General features: G+C 40.8%; 1 protein-coding gene across 9 annotated transcripts in view; it reads left to right on the top strand.

Annotated features, from left to right (window-relative positions):
- The window catches only part of dlg2 (discs, large homolog 2 (Drosophila)), a 165340-nt gene that overhangs the window by 134036 nt on the left and 13962 nt on the right, over positions 1 to 17342 (top strand). For 5 of the 9 annotated variants that reach the window (XM_071461139.1, XM_071461141.1, XM_071461137.1 and 2 more), the window contains 7 exons: positions 1868 to 1927; positions 3298 to 3453; positions 7859 to 8015; positions 10790 to 10892; positions 14474 to 14588; positions 15016 to 15192; positions 15681 to 15756. In XM_071461139.1, the coding sequence (XP_071317240.1) occupies positions 1868 to 1927; positions 3298 to 3453; positions 7859 to 8015; positions 10790 to 10892; positions 14474 to 14588; positions 15016 to 15192; positions 15681 to 15756 (844 nt within the window). Of the gene's footprint in view, positions 1 to 1867; positions 1928 to 3297; positions 3454 to 7858; positions 8016 to 10789; positions 10893 to 12082; positions 12128 to 14473; positions 14589 to 15015; positions 15193 to 15680; positions 15757 to 17342 lie in introns of all 9 variants that reach the window. The other 4 variants (XM_071461135.1, XM_071461138.1, XM_071461136.1 and 1 more) reach the window with 2 other exon arrangements.

Raw genomic sequence — 17342 nt, 5'->3', positions numbered from 1 at the left:
AAAAGGCATGTACAAGCAAGGCGGCCTACAAACTTGGCTCAGTTACACCAGTTCTGTCAGGAGGAATGGGCCAAAATTCCTGTAAACAATTGTGAGAAGCTTGTGGAAGCATATCCAAAATGTTTGACACAAGTCATACAGTTTAAAGGCAATGCTACCAAATACTAATGAAATGTATGTAAACTTCTGACTCTCAAGAAAGTAATAAAAAATTGACATTAAAATGTCATAAAAATACTAATATCAAAAGAGATGGAAAATAAAATCAACTTGATAATAATAATAATATTAAATAAATAGAATAGAATTTGATAGAAATTAAAAAATATAAATAAATGAATTAATGTCAAAATAGATTACACAGAATGCATTAAATCAAGGAAGAAACTTTTTCTTTAAGATGAAAATTTTCTTTTCTGTACACTCTCCTATTAAACAGCATTTGAAAAGAAATGCAAAGCTTCAGATCTGTATCAGGAAAGTCAGAGCTGGTAAAAAGCTAAAGTGAAGAGATAAGTGTTTAGCTTATCTTAAAGATACTTAGTAAGCTTCTTCTCTAAAATCTACAGGAGGTGTGTTTCATAGCTTTGGTGCGTAATTTAAAAGGCTGGGTCTCTGATTTTCTGACTGCTGTTGCTGGGAACCTTCTCTAAACCAGCAGGGGAAGATCTGTGTTTATAGTTAATCAACATAGCTTGGTCCGCAGGCTTTGGATAGAAATTCAACTCTGAATGTAACAGGAAGCTAAAACTGGACTGCTGTGCTTTCTCCTCTTGGTTCTGGTCCACCATGTTTCTCAGACACATGATCTCCAAGACGGACATAAAACTTTCTCTCTCTGATGTTTTGACAGTTTAACACACAGTCAGAAAGACTGACCAACAAGACAATTGATGAGGACATTGTGGTCAATGGACATAAGAATAGTGTGTTATAACTGGATATTCTGCTTTGCTCTGAAGAAGGCGTCCAGTTATCAGCTCATCATTGGCTCTCTCCCAGCTGTCAACTTGTTTTATCCATGAAATACATTAAGGCCAAACGCTGTTGCAACAGTTGTAACAATAATTACCACAATTATTGAGCGTGTACGCAGTCAGATACATGAGAATTATTGCTCAAATATAATCACAGAAATGGTTTCACCAAATCATAACTGCAGTAACCACCTGATGGATGCGCACACAGACACATGCACATGCACGTCTGTATTGTTAAGAGATGCACGTGCATCTCCATGTATGAGCTGTACTAAACACACACTACCATACAAACATACACATGTGGGACTTTCAATAAATAATCACACGAGTGTATGTACGTGTGTTTCCTCCTCCATGACCCATTTCATTTAGAGTTTGTGAGTGTGTGTGTGTGTGTGTGCGTGTGTGTAGGTAAGATGTACACAAGTCTCACATTAACAGACCACACACACACACACACACACACATATATTATGCATAAATGACTCCTGTCCAGGCTCACACATTGTACTGCATGGTCCAGTAAACACGCTTGAGTCCTCTTCAGTTCACAAACAGCAGAGATGCAGACACTGTGTTCACTGAATCTTTGGCTAATGATATGAATTAGCAGTGTGTCAACAGATTAGCACTGCCTCTCCATGCAGGGGAACTCTGTATGATGTTTCGTGATGATGTAATGATGACTCTAAATCCCTGACGTGGGACAGTGAGTCGATACTGTTAGGGACATGACTTTTTCAGTTGTCTTATTTTGTTCTGTGTAGCATGTTTGATCAGTGTCTTCATGTATCACAAAATCTAAAGTGTAAATATCAGAATTGCAGCACTTCACACAATTGCAGTGGCTGGTTATCAAAAGTTCACTTTTTCCATCCTATCAGAAATCCTTCGCTAGATGATGGGGAGGGTCACAGGTTTGATTCCCAGCACTTCCAGTTGAGGTGAGATATTCAGTGTGCTCTGTCACTTGCTGCATGCTCATGCATGTTTGTCATTGCATGTTTCATTTTGTCACTAGGAATTGTTTGAAACAGAAATTTCATCACAAAAGTTTTTTAAGTATGAACCACTTTTTTTTTAAGCCTGACCAAATGGTATGAAGATATTCTGCGGTTTCTGAGAGACAACCTGTCTATCATCTAAAAAATAAATGACTTATAACAACTTCATAATGACTTATACATGTTCATGTCATAAAAACAGATTAACTCCCTGTTCACATTAGTTGGCCACCAGTGAGGAAGTCTTAAAGTTTGTTCTTAGACTGTGTGGCCATCAGACTGCTGTGTCTGCTGAGCATGTTAACACATTACAACAAGGTTATGTAACATTTGAGAGAAGAAATAACCAATTCCTCCTTTTACAAATAAAGAGTTGAATTAATAAACTATAAAACACACCCCTGCTCAGCCCAATACACTCAGGGCTATTGCTGCTACAGTCATATTGCTGGTGTGACCACAGGTTTATAGTGGCTAGATGTACAATAATATAATGTAGTCAGTTCACTGACTTTGACTCTTAACCATGTGTGCGACCATTACAGTACTTTTTAGCATTTAGCTGAATTTAATTTGAGCCACTAAAACCCAATGGTAAAAACTGTGGCCACATAAATGACACAATCTGGCATCAGTGGGTAATCAGTGGCGAAAATCTACTGGACCCAACAGATAACATGATTTTAACAGCTCTTGAATCAGCAGAAATTAATTTTCTTAAAAGTCAAAATCCAAATCATTTTAGCTTGAAGATATCAGTTAGTGTTAATAACATGTCGATATAGAAATGAGTCTAATGAATGAGCCTGTCTGTCCTGAAACTATTACAGCTGTTGATTAATGAATTAATCAGTGTCAAAGCACAAATCATCAACAATTTTAATTTTAATCATTGAAGCCATTTATGAAAAAATCCAAACCTTCTCTGGCTCCAGCTTCTCAGTGTGGGAGTTGTCTGGACTTCAGACTGGTGGTCAGACTAAAAACACATTTGAAGACATCAACTTGTCTTTTAAATCATTTCTGATATTTACAATGAATCAATTGATCAAAAAGAAATATTCAAAGATTAACTGGCTGTTCAGCATCAGATATTGATTATGACAGGAAGTGTCTTTTCTCTTGGAGCCATCTGTCTGACGTTTGTGTTTTGACCAGTAAGAACCATATGTCCTATATATCCTTCTCACTGTGTTTCATGCTATGCTCTTTCTGTCACTCCTCACTGTCTCTGTTTCTCCCAGTCTCTTCATCCCCACCTCAGTCACTGGACACTAACCTCTCTGCTCTTGTCTCTCACTCCACTGTAGGCCTCCTGAGCCAGTTTACAGCACTGTGAACAAACTATGTGACAAAGTACCCTCCCCCCGACACTATTCCCCAGTGGAGTGCGACAAAAGCATCCTCCACTCCGCCTCCCTCCCAAACTATCACTTAAGCCTGTTCCCTGACTCGGACTTCACCAGGTACTTTCCACTACCACCACCGCCACCTCTCTGCACTCTGCCGCTGTGTCCCATCCCACCGTGTAAATGGCATGCCATGTGACCATGTCGTCCTTCATAACCCTCTGATTTTCTCTCATGCATTCAGTTTCCTGCTCCCTCCTTTGATCCCCCGGCAATCACATCTTTGCGTTCTTCTCTCAGGGCAGCACGCCTTTTCTTACTGTCCTCCCTCGGCACTCTGCAGTCGCCTGTAGTCTTATCTACCACCAACACATTTCCACTTCAGCCAGAGTTTGGCTGATACCACAGACAGAGGAGCTCATCAGTCGCAAAAGCAGAAATGTTCTGGAATAAGGTGGAGCATGTAAGAATTGGAAAGTCACTGAAACCAATGTAGCATTGTTGCATTTCATGTTTGGCTCCTGTGCTATGTATCTTTCTGTGGTTCTGAATTAGTTTTGCATTCACCAGCATTACTAACAAAGGTAATGTACAGGAAGGAAAACATGATTTGCAGATAAGGCAGCAAATTCTGTGCTTTCTATTCAGATAATTCGGCTTCTTCTCATCCTCACTCCTCTGTCCTCCAGCCCATGGCCTGGAAATCCCCAGTAATCATCCAGGATGGATTTTTAGCTGATGGTAGCACCCATTCACTCTGACGCTGCTCTGACGGGACAAGAAAATTACCTGGAAACAGCACAATTATTGTAATATTAATATTATGGCATGATTGCAGTACTGTAAATAAGGCAAACCACCAGTGGGAACAAGAACAAATGGACCAACAGCACCTCTCACATTATTCATATATTTTTGTTTAATAAAAATCATTAGACATATGAATCATTAAAACATTGCAATGTTCATTTTCATCTAAAAATCTTATGTTTTCTTATTTCCTGTTACAAGTGCATCTTGGCCCGTTCAAAAATATTGTAGAGCTACACAGCTGCACAGTCCTATAATATCAGCCTGAGCCTGAAAGGATCAGTTACTGCACCTGCAGCTTTTCACAAACTAATTCCAGATGTGATTCTGTGCATTCATGGCTAATTCTATTGCTTTTGCATTTCTGTTCTGCTCCTTCAGTAATTAGGAGATTTTAACTGCTTATCAGTCTGACGCTGTGACAGGCCAGTCGATCTATAGTCAATGTTGGAGCAGCAGACACAGGACAGATGAGATGAGTTGTGCATCATGAGTATTAGCATCTCCTCATAACTCACCTGATTAGTGGAGCTAAGATGGAAGAAAGTGATATGAGTGAGGGAGGTGGAGGCCAGATGGAAAACACCCTAAGTTGTGGTTTGGTTTGGTCATAAATGTGACACTGCAGGGGCAACATGGCCTTGTTTGTTGTAGTTAGATGCTTTTACCCACCTGCTGATTCTTTCAGCCTTGACCTTTAACCTCTAGCCAGTGTTGAACCCTAACCACATAGCATGTTGATGCCTGCCTGTATAAATGAAAGAAAACATACATTTTACTGTTGAACTTTTAAACCAAGTTCAGCTTATAGATTTACTGTGGTGGCTCAGTTCCTTCACGTATTCATTTGTGTGTGGATGAGAGTAAAGAGGAGTTCTACGTGCACATGTCCTATGACTGATCCAATATATAGCGATCACACCTCTGGGACTGTGGGCAACCAAAGGTGCACTGAGGTCATGAAAGCTGTATCGACAGCTTTAAGACTGAGTCACTCAGCAGCCAAGCTGAGCTGAAGCATTAAATTAGATGAGCACCCACCTTTCAAAATGCCTTCTTTTGATAATAGAGTTTTGTAATGTTTTTTCTCTGATAGTTTTATTTGATCACTATTTCAGACAGATGAGCCTTTTATCCGATCTGCGGAGCTGACGTCCTCTCTTCTGCTTCCACTTCATTCTCATGATTTAATCTAGACAGAATTTATGAACAGACTTGGTCTCCTCCCATAGTCAAACATCTAAACATGTTATCAAAGATTAACACAGAAGTGGTGATGTAGTGGTGCACACATGTTATGAATGGTTAATCATTCAGTCCTGTCCTAATGTTTCACGTGATGATGAAAGTGATACAAGCCTTTCAGTGCTTCTTTCATGTGGTTTGACCAACTTAAGGAATCAACCATCTGTCAGTCTGTCACATTTGAAACAAGGATTATTCTGTTTTATAAATGACAGATGAAAATACTCTGGCTACACACAGCCCTTTAAACGATGTCAGCCTCTGCTGGAGAGAGTCGAGTAGTTGTTGAAGTAATTGTTTATTATCATGCCATGTTGTTGTCAGTGGCCGTGCTTGGGCATCTTTTACTGTGACCGTGCTGGGGCTGAGGAATAATTGTCCAAGCTGTGGATCAAGTCTTTTTAGCATCACGTTGTTTTTCCCAGAGTCTCCCCCTCCCTAACTGCCTCGTCACATTTCAGCTCTAAACCAGCTTGAATACAGATGTAGTTAAGTGGGGATGTAGTGTAAATCTAAACAACTTACCAGTTAGTGGGTTTAAATAACAGTCTCTCAGATTGTTATCAGATTCCTGTGAAAGTCTGTGATGTATTTCACAGCTGAGATTGTACCGTGACTCCTCTGAGAAGGTATTTATCAGACAGAACATGTCACAATATGCAAGCTATGTTAAGATGAAGGACTATAGCCTCATCATAGGCTATAGATGATGGCTCTGCTAATTTAATTTAAATTATCATTTTATTGATATATATTATTTAAATTTTTTTTCTTGCAAATAAACCAGTTTAATCCAGGACAACGCCTTAATCTTGGTTCAATTTGAAAATGTAATCCAAAGAGTCATTACCCACTTTTAACCTGATCCTGACTTGGGCTTCATACAATAAATACGGTTTATGTATCTACATATACAGTACAGACGTATGTTTAACTTGGTAAATGTCAGAACAAGATAAAGTTGAACTACCACACTTAACTGTTGTTTTGCAGCCTTTTATAATTTGTTATTCATGTTTATAATGTTCCATGATTAATCATGCATTTACCGTAGGGGGTTGATTAGGTGTCTCATGTAAACCATGCAGCTATAATAACACAACAGCCACAACAGTCATTGGAAATGCAACAGAAACAATCACTGGATGCTTGTTTTCCAATGAATGATGGTAGACTCTGATAAGGTATCATCAGACAATGTGCTCGGTTTGATACACACATGAAAAAGATACAATTCCTTCCACTTTCAGTCTCTTCTGTTCTTTGCATGAATGATTCCTTCATCTGGCCCACAGCAGCTTTCTGTAGAGTCTTATCTATTTATAACTTAGACAAATGTCAATTCATTCTGTAGGGCATCAAAATTGGGATGCTGTGTGATCAGAATATTTTTTTTGTCATAAAAGTTACGGGATTGCAAGGTTGAAAATGGCAGAAGGAAGATTGCAATCAGGTTATCTGCGCTCCATTAGAAATGCCTGAATTTGTATGCAAATGCTTGTTGATGGAGGCGTGTTTTCAAGGTTAGGACTCATAAAGAGGATCCTGTCACCAAGTACACAATATACTACAGTTTAGCACAAAACATCATGTGTTTCTACACGTTTATTGGCTTATTAAGTCAAGTTTAAACCACCAAGAGCTGTTTAAGCTGGAAACTCTGACATGTCCTTGAATAACAGTGAATAGGAGGCTTTGTTGACACAATATGAGCCAGTGCAGCAGAAAGAGAAAATTAAGCAAACACTCAACAGCTTTGCTCACTGATGTGACTTTGCTCCTTCATGCTCCTGTAGTTTATGTTTTCACCAACAGATGGCGTCATGCTGCTTCTACATTCATGACAGTGTTAGTGTACTTGGTCGACCTCTGTAAAGGTAACCTGCTGCTGCTTTTGAAGATGATAATAAATATGGTGGGTAAAATAGCAAAATGTAAAATCTTTGGATTTCTGTTTAGTTTGCTAGATATCAGTTAACTACTGTGATCATACAGCAGGTTTCACTCATACTGTTGTTTCTTCACTGTAGATACTTCACATAGAAGCGGATCCTCTTGAAGTGGGAGTCTGTGGTCTGAAATGTGTCTATATTTGAGTCTTTACCTGAACACGTTACTACAACCCTATAGGGAGCTTGTATCCTTCAGTACATGTTTTTGCACATCCCATGCTTTTATCCTGGCATGTGTGCATGAGTGAGAAAGACAGAGCAAGCCTGTGTGTGAGTGTACACATTCAATGAGGTTCCTTTTCTGTCAGGACTGAATTGGGGACAAGTGATCCTAAGTAGAGCACCATCTCCCTGTGGAGCTCCAGCAGTCTTTGAGCTCTGTAGCCTGAGCGAAGCATCACTGAGGCTTTCGTCAACGCACTGTGCAACTGTTGTCCACTTCTCTGTCCTGAGCTGAAGATGCTGAGACCCACCGACTCCCCCGAGCTGATGTACTATCTCAACTGTTTGTACAGGGAACCCAGGAAGGTCGTGCTCCACAAGGGCTCAACAGGCCTCGGCTTCAATATCGTGGGCGGCGAAGATGGCGAGGGAATCTTTGTCTCCTTCATCCTGGCTGGAGGACCCGCCGACCTGAGTGGAGAGCTGCGGCGAGGCGACCAGATCTTATCGGTGAGTGCACAAGAGCCACCTGAGCCCACTACAAGATGCACACTCATGTTCAGAAACAAATGAATGACTCTTTTGTTGACAAGTCACTGTCTGGATTTGGAGTAAAAATGTGTGTAATAGCCTTTAATGACTGAAAATACAAGCTGCTTACATATAGGATTAAATTCTTTATGTCAAAAGAGATCACACAAAACTTTAAGCACAGATCTACTTAACTTATTAATAGAGAATATAATACTGGCCTAGATTCATTTTTTTAGGGCCCAACACAGAGCTGGTCTTTTTTTTCTCTTCTGGCCCTGCAGTGTTTCTCCAGTGCTACGACAGAGAGGTGTAGTGTGTCTGTGGTAGTTCCTACAAAGTTTATTTACACTGGTCTCATGTTAGACATTTTAAGTGTATCCTATTAGCTTTAAACATCACTACAGTTGTTTTTCCTCAGGTTTCAGTCTATATTCAAAACATACAGTAACAATTGACCTGTTGCATTTATAATGCTGCAATTCAAGACCCACTAAGTTAGAAAAATAAGTGGTACAGGCAACCTCTATATGTGGTTCTTTATATCAGTGGTCAGCTGTGACCTGGGTACCACCTGTCAATCCTGTAGAACTCACTCAATTAAAAAATCCAAACAAAACTCCATGGCTCTGAAATGTGAGGATTTGTCTTATATAAGTACTATACAAACTATTATAAATTAATATCATAATATGATATGATTATATGTTATTAGTATAAATGAAGTATCTTTGGGTTTTGGATTGTTATCTTGGGCTCTGAAAAATAGTGACAAGCATTTGTCATGATTTTCTGACATTTAAATTTAACAAACAATTGATAAATTAATCAATAATGGAAATACTTTTTAGTTAGCCTTCAAATATAGTTCCTCATAAAGCCTTGTCCAGAGCCTGTTCAACATGAGCCTGTCAGTCAAGGCTGATTGATCGTCCTGCATTGATCCAGCCTGCAGCTTTCAGTGTGTGTGCTCCATCAGTGGCCTGTGTTACTGCTGCTGTTGGCTGTCTGATGGGGGTAATGGCTTCTGTTTACAAACTCACAAACCAATATGTGATGTTACTGATGTGACGGCATCATCTCCTAACAGATGATGCCGATCACATGTAGAGAAGTGATGTTTGAAGCTTTCTCAAAAACTGCTCATCCAAAAAATGCAGACAGGCAGAGATTCCTGCTTTATATCTTATTTATTTTAGATTGAGACATATGGTCTATAAAGGTTAGGGGGCAAGATGTCACTTTATACAGAAGAGACTCCTCCTCCAACATTTACCATTGTGCATTAAAAGAAAAGAAAAGAAATATCAACAATGTTCCTAAACACTAATTCAGAAAGAAAATCTGCCAGTCGATTGAGTCAGTGTCTGCTGCAGGTCTGTAGGTCTGTAAGTCTTTGGTGAGAAACATCCTGTGTTGTTTGGTCACAGTATGAAACGAACAAAACTCCATGTATGTATGATGAGATAGTGAGATGATGAACAGACTCAGTGGGCAGTGGGAGGGGGAAGTGATTGTTCTGCCTCATTATAACTAATTGTAATCGTTTGCCTCCCACACTCATGTCACACTGTGCACCAGATTACACTGTCTCATTTCATTGTAGTTGTGGGATTGTGTGGCCCACAGAACATCTAATCAACATGACACTATCTGGCTGTTAATATACGTCCAATCAGCACGTCGGTCTACCTTGATGAGAGCAGGCAGTTAACAGCCCAACGGTGGCCTGGTTTTGAAGTCTAACAATAACTTCCCCCCATCTCTCCCCACCAACTGAGCACACATTCCTCAGTGTCTACACACTGTCTTCTTATCCAGTGAGGCTCTTTTTGCACTAACACTTACCCAGAGGTAAATTTTGTTGTCTTTTCTTTGTCTCACAGAGTCTCAAAAAAGCTCTTATATGGAGATGAATTCTGACCTGTTTCTCCTAAACCCCCTTTAGGAGAAATAAGGAGCAAAAGAATATATTAAGATCTGAGAAATCAATTCTGTGCAGTTTGACAATAACAGGAGGAAAAACAAAAAAAGCAGGAGATCTTATGCTGTGCTCACAGGCCTTCATTTGATTACAATCACAATTTCAGGTGTTGTGTAGGCTCATTTATAAGCCAGTCAAGTTTTCTTTAAGATCTTAAGAGCTGATTATTTCAGACAAGATCAGAGCAGAGTGAGAAAAAAAGACCATCTTAAATTCTCAGGATTTTAAATTAAGATTCAGAAACCTTTAATGTGTGAGTAAGTTTAGATCCATCATACTTCTCATCATATCTCATCAAACCAGTCCAGATTCATTGCATCTGTCAGCTGGATACATTTGAACTGAAATGGTCAAATAAATATAAAATGGAATGTACCAGTACAGTATGTACCAGTTGTGTCCCTCCATTTAAAGCGCTAGTGCAGAGCCTGTTGAAAATGTGCCTGTATCTGCTATCATCATTTATGCTGTTCATCTGCATTCATGTATTGTAACATGTAGATTGTTTGAAACTTTCCACTTATCAAAAAAAAACTTCACAGTCAATGCTGCGCTTCCTCAGGTCCTCGGCAACACACCCGCCAAGTATGAAGTGGATCGGAGAAGCGGTTGTCAAAATCCAAAATCCAAACGCAGACAGACAAAGATTTTCTGCCTATAGTTAGATACTGGTGGGATAAAGCACAGCTCATCTGTGCTGCAGGTCTTTGTTCTGTGTGGAATCAAACATGAAGAATAATCCTGTGAATTTCCTGTATTGTTAAAACAGGTGAATGGCATCGACCTGCGAGGAGCCACACATGAACAAGCAGCAGCAGCCCTGAAAGGAGCAGGACAGGTGGTCACCATCATTGCCCAGTACAGACCAGAAGGTGAGTCCAGTTACTGCCCAGATACAGGAAGCCTGTGGCTTCAGTGTCCTGCTAAACAGCACAAATATACACAGTCCATTGAGGAAGTAGATCCCCCCTCCCCCTCCCCTGCCAAAACATGATTTTCAGTCTCATGTTCATTTTCACGTCACTACTTAAGTTCTGTTGAACAATAAAAGCATCCCACAGAATTCTCTTCCCACACACCGTGACGACTGTCAGAAAAAGAAAAGCAAAAGAATAGTTTTCACACAGAACAAAATGACAAAACTTGACCACATTGTATCTGTTGGAAACAGCCCATACACATTATCTTGGACAAAAGACTGGGAATAATGTGATGCCTACAGACTGTACCCTCAGTGTTCTGCCCCTCATACACTTAAAGGAAACTCATCTGTCATATGGATTTTATGTTTGAAATCTTTTCATTAATTTAAATGATAACCACATAAATAAGAGACAGTGTTTGAAGGGCTTTAACAGCCTCTCAGGTAGCCCCATCTCCACAGTGTCACAGCTTCACCAGTCCTCACCAGAGCAGAGGAGGAGGGGTTTATGCAGCATAACAAATATTGTGCCTGGGGTTCAGCTCACAGTAAGAGGAGTCATCACCACAGATACTACCTGGACAAATGTGAGGTCACTTCTCATGTTTGGTTTTAGATTACACTTCACAGGACTTCACTGTTTTCACTCCAAGGACTGTAGCACTGAACAGGCTCTTTAAACAGTTCTCTTACAGATGCTGGTATTAATTAATCTGATTCAACAAACACCTTCCTGTTTGTTTAAATCTGTTTGTCTGTGGTTTCTTTGTCCTGTAGTATTAGCATGGAAATTGTAATCACCCATCCAGGTCGCTGTCATGCTAATTCAGATCCTCCACAGACAGTCTGCCAACCTTCTGTGAGTTAACATGTAGTGGATCAGACAGCTTTGACTGGTGACATGCCTCCTCTGATTAAAGTCAACAACAGCACTATCTGCAGGGCTGTGGAGGCAGTGACTCACAGTCAGAGACCTCTCAGTGTCTCAGAGGTACCAATCGTAGTGATGACTCAGGAGTCTGTTTCATCGAAAGCTCCCGTCTCAATTCTTCAGCTCATTGTTCCCATCTGAGGCGACATCTTACACTGTGCTCTGAACTCCTCAAGGACTAACACCTGCTTTCTCTTCTTACCCATCAGAACTTGCTCTATGCTCACCACGACGGGCCCACTCTCCTGCACCAGGTTTGTGCCACTGGCACCTGTGGCTGCTCTGAGCTTTAGCATCATTCACCAGTGGCTATGTGAGAGTCACTGAGTGAATGTGATCACGGTCTGTTCACTACTGCCGAAGCACACCTGATCCTCACCTCTCCCAGCCTGTTTGACTCTCGCTCCTCCACTGCACATGCACCTTTTTAAACCCTTCACCTTTTGTTCCTGTGCCCCTGTCAAACTCTGTCCTTTCTTTTTCCACCATGAAAATGTATTGAAAACGCTGTGTTTTATTTACATAGGCTGTGTTTTGTGGAGGTTATTACCTGTACCTGATGACACAATTACTTGTGTTGCAGCTCAGTCTAATGGTTTTATAACATTTTCATTTTTTACATTCCTTCGTTTAATGTTCACTTCAGCTGTCAGCAGCTTTATCTTCAGCTGTTTTCCAACAAAGTCATATCATAGTAAAAAGTGCCTACAGTTTTCACAGTGCAGAGACACTGGCCTGTGATTGATGTGAACCCAAAACATGAAATCTCATTCACCGGCACTGTATCACAGTATCAGCTGTGAATTTGACTGTAGTATATGCATGGCTGGATCCTGTCTTCTTTTCTAAAGCAGAACGTAAATGATGGCCACAGATTGTCAGTTTAAAAAGCAGTCTACACCTGTGCAGGACTTCATGAGACTTGAAGGTGCCATGATGATTTGTCACACTCTTGTATCAGTTCGGTCTCGTACAGTTGTTACTATTGCAAAACAAGTCCAACAGGGTGGTGAAATGCTTTTAAGATCTGCACACGTGACCATTATCAGAATAGTTTAAGCAGATATTTTACGTCTCATTACATGAGTTTAGTTTTCATTAGTAGTCAGCAGCAGAATTTTCCTTAAATACAGACGGGATGAGGTTTGTCTCATGATGTGTTCAGGGCTAATTACAGTTTGTCTGAGTCCAGTGAGTTCGTAATAACTTTAGTTATCTATTAAATATTTTTACACCATTTGTAGGATTAGACCTGTGTCTTTTACTTGTATTGTGCGCATACACATACACACACACACACACACACGCTAACATCTGCAAAGGCCAGTGACCATTTGTAATAATATTAGAAAGCTGAGAGCTTCCCTACTAGCAGCTCAGGACCAGCTCCATGTTTCTGATAGAAGTGTTCGTGCATGGTCACACAGATGGAAAAGGAAGAGGAGCTGTGTAAAGTGGGCACTGGTTTAAAACTCGCAATCGTGTTTGGTGTGTCTGTCCACACTTGTCTCCGCCCCTGAACTGCTCGTAAGCAGCCACAGGAGAGAGAGAGGTGTTTCCCTCTCTCTGCTCAGTCTGCGCTCGGCAGAGTCAGAACTGGACTGTGTGTAGAGAACAGATAGAAGGAACACGAGGGAACATAATATAAGGAAGAGACGACAGCCTAACAGGATATAACATCAAAGTAAACATGCAGACAGGTATGTGAAACGTATTTTAGTGTAAGACTGGCAGAAAGAAACTAGAGGAAGATGCTTTTAGAGTAAAAAATGCAGACTTTGTGTTTCTGAAGTAGATTGTGATTTTGCATTACATTGTAGGTGGTTATCCAGTATGACAGACGATCTCCTGGCTCAGCCCTGTTATTTCTCTGGTAGCCTAAAGATGAAGAGGCACATCAGTGTCAGAGAAGAGTTTCATTCCAGTCTGTCAGCTTGTAGACAATTATAACTGGAATACAAAGTGAGATTACAGCAGTTTGGGGTCTTTAGCTGTGTCCACAGTATATTTCTTCACTATATTTCTCTTTTCTCGTCCTGGTTTCTAAAAGTCAGGCTGTGCTGTCTGTGGCTGGTTGTGTCATGGCTGAACATGTCAGGACTCTTTGCTGGGTGATCTTATTTAAGTGACAGATTAGCCAACCGTGCCTCAAGTTATCAGCTTTTTCATCCTCGTAGTAACTGCACTGTCAGGGGAAGCAGACTTGTCAACGGAGTGATGGGTTCTCTCATCCTGACATCCTCTTTTACTTTGCTGAGAGCGATTCACTTCACGGCTTCGTGCAGATCGTGGCGGGCCTGGATGTAAACAAACGACATGAATGATTTGTAGCTCTTTGTTTTATCAGTGTCAAGGTAGACGTCTGTAAACAGAGAACTGCCTCAGAAATCTGCAGCATGTTTGAGTGCAAATTTTCCCTTCTTTGTCATCACCTCTGCAGGCAGAATGATAAGAATTCGAATGAATTCTTTTCCACTGAACAGGGGACACGTTCAGTTTTAGCAGCATCATTAGGTTGACCTCCTCTGCCCACCCCCACCCCACCCTCCCAAATGCAGACCTGACTGTCAGTCTTGATCCAGTCTAATTTTGTCTTGCAGAGTACGGCCGTTTTGAGGCCAAAATCCATGACCTACGGGAACAGATGATGAACCACAGCATGAGCTCTGGGTCAGGATCCCTGCGAACCAATCAGAAGAGGTCGCTCTATGTGAGGTTGGTCTGTTATGGTTTTTACCCTAGTTTTAGATGTTCAAGCTAAATTGGGAGAATTCAGAAAGTAAAAAAGCCTCAGATTTCTTCCACGTGACATCTGCACTGATTTACTTCAGGCTCTGAGGTAGAATGACACAAATACTTTTACTTACAGATGACTGAGAAAAACTCACGATGCTTCTTAATCTAACAGGGTGTTGGCTGAGTTCATGTAAAGATTTAGCACACAAACATGTTAAAACCTGGTTTGAGACTCAAACTACAGAATATTTCCTATTATAGCACCCCCGATGGACCAGCAGTCAGTGCTCTCTCTGACCTGGTAAAGCTGTGCTTCTAGTTTCTTCCTTTAGACCCGACCTCACATGTAGGAATGACAAACAATGCCGTGCTAATCCTGATGGTCCTGATGTCCTCATCTGAACAGGGCTCTGTTTGACTATGAGAGGTCAAAGGACAGTGGCCTCCCCAGCCAGGGGCTCAGCTTCAGGTATGGGGACATCCTCCACGTCATCAACGCCTCGGATGATGAGTGGTGGCAGGCCCGCCGTGTCACCCCGCATGGGGACAGTGAGGAAATGGGTGTCATCCCAAGCAAGAGACGGTGAGCAGTGATAGAAATGTGTTTACTGGTCGAGGACATTACAGAAGCCTGTTGATGATTTGTGAGAATAATATTGAATCTCTATTCCTGAAAGAGGAGAAGGATGTGGTAACAGTCTGTGAGTGAAGAGCGGGGAAGGGGTTGAAACACACACAACAGCGATTTGATTCTATTATACAAATTCCACAGTTTATGAAGAGAAAGAATGACAGTGAGAGCTCCTGTAGACTCCCAGCACCCAGTGGTGCTCTGAAGGAAAAAAAAAACCCACCCATGGGTTTGGTGTGGTATAAGAAATCCAATTCCAGAAAGTTTTGTGTCAAAAGTAAAAACCCTGCTGCTACATTATAATGTCATGTGAGCACACACCAGATGACTTACATAAAAATTCAGAAAATAAGGGTACAGTGCTTGACACAGAGTCACCAAAGTTAGTGATTTCATTCCGTCTCTGTGGTTAATGGCTGACTTGGCTCTTTGTATGTCAGGGTGGAGAGGAAAGAGCGGGCTCGTCTAAAGACGGTGAAATTCAACGCCAAGCCTGGGTCATTTGATTCAAAAGGGGTAAGTGCCTTTATGAGACCTGCAAAGTGGCAGCTTAATGATTTATAGTGTAGCTGGTATTTAACAGTGAGATTCCTGTGTTTTGTTCTCACTGCAGTTTGATGTTTATTCACAACTTACTCATAAAAGTGAGATAGATTTCATTGATTCAGCAGAACACATTCAGCCAGTTTCATCATGCATCTATTCCTTCATCAACACAATCATCAAAGACATCACAGCCCAAAATTTCTGAAAGACATGTATACGAATAATAATGTAATTCTAATTCTATTGTTGATTCATGACAGGTACATGAGTCAGTGCCTTTTCAGTGTGCTTCTCTAAAAAAATAAAATGTAAAAAATTTAACCAATGATCAAACTTTCTGCTTCAGTAAAACTTTGAAGTTTTCAACCACGTTTCACTTTGTGCTCAGATATTTAATCTGTTGAGCTACATTAAAATGCAAACCCACAATAGAAAGCGCGTGTGAGGAATGTACACCCTCCATCTCATCTACTGTATAAATCAGACTGTTAATGAACTCTAGGAAGAAGTGGTGTGTGAAATTTGGGCTGTTAATCCACTCTAGCCTGACTCTCCACACACAAAGCTGTACAAATATTATACATCAGCAGCTTCACTCTGCCTTTAAATGATGATATACACATATTCATTATTTGAAGGCTCATCCTCTGCAATTCCACCTTTTCTTTCTATCACTGCATGTGTTTTTTGTGTGCTTATCTTAACCATGACTTAACCTCAGTTATGTTTTGTCTCTCAAAGCATGACCTCAGTAACTCTTCTCTTACCTTACTTTAAATGCCTCTGATGCAACTGTAGTACGTCAAGAAGTCTGCTTTATTCCATCCAGATGTTTGTTTAAGTCTGTGGGCTCTATTTTCGTGAAATGGGCAGCGGCCAGTGTGCTGGGGGCTCAGCAGGTACACCTCCATGTGTGAAAACAGTGTGGGATCAGAAAGAATTTCATGAAAGTGACCATTTGAATTAGTCTGTTCCCATGTAATTGTGTCTTGACAGTGTGCAGCATGACTCCTGTTAGAGTTTGTCGATGGATCAGATACCTGCTGCCATCAGACAGCTGTAGAGAGTCACCACAGTAAAGAAAAGGTTTTCAGTGTAGTCCACCTTCTAAGTGTAGATTATAGATTATAGAGCTAATAGGAATCACTCATTCATCTTTATGTTTTGCAGACGAACAATAACTTCCTTTGACATGGTCAAAATACAATTAAAGTGGAAAGATGAGCAAAACAGGAATAAAAGGCATTTCTGATTTTAGTGGTGTTTACACAGATGTGATTTCACTAAATAATGTGATCAGAATTTTATGGAACAGTGAAGTAGGCTGAGCTGTCGACCTGCTCAGAGCAGGCAGGCGGTGGGCAGAGCCACACTACAGTTACAGGACTGTCATCGTCAAACCATCAACGATGCCTCTCCTCTCACTGAGGAGCATGGTGAGTCACTAAGATACCAAACCAGTGCAGTCGAGGACGTAAACTCAGTACACCTGAGGAAAATAAGCAGTTCATTGGTGCAACACTGCGTTTCGTGCCCTGCCCCGACACAAAAACAGA

Source organism: Trachinotus anak, unplaced genomic scaffold (genome assembly GCF_046630095.1).
Source record: "Trachinotus anak isolate AG129_WGS33_773 ecotype Australia unplaced genomic scaffold, CSIRO_AGI_Tana_v1 ptg000024l, whole genome shotgun sequence".
Lineage (NCBI taxonomy): Eukaryota > Metazoa > Chordata > Actinopteri > Carangiformes > Carangidae > Trachinotus > Trachinotus anak.
The sequence above is the reverse complement of the archived record's forward strand: the minus strand, read 5'-3'. Positions and strand labels throughout refer to the sequence as shown.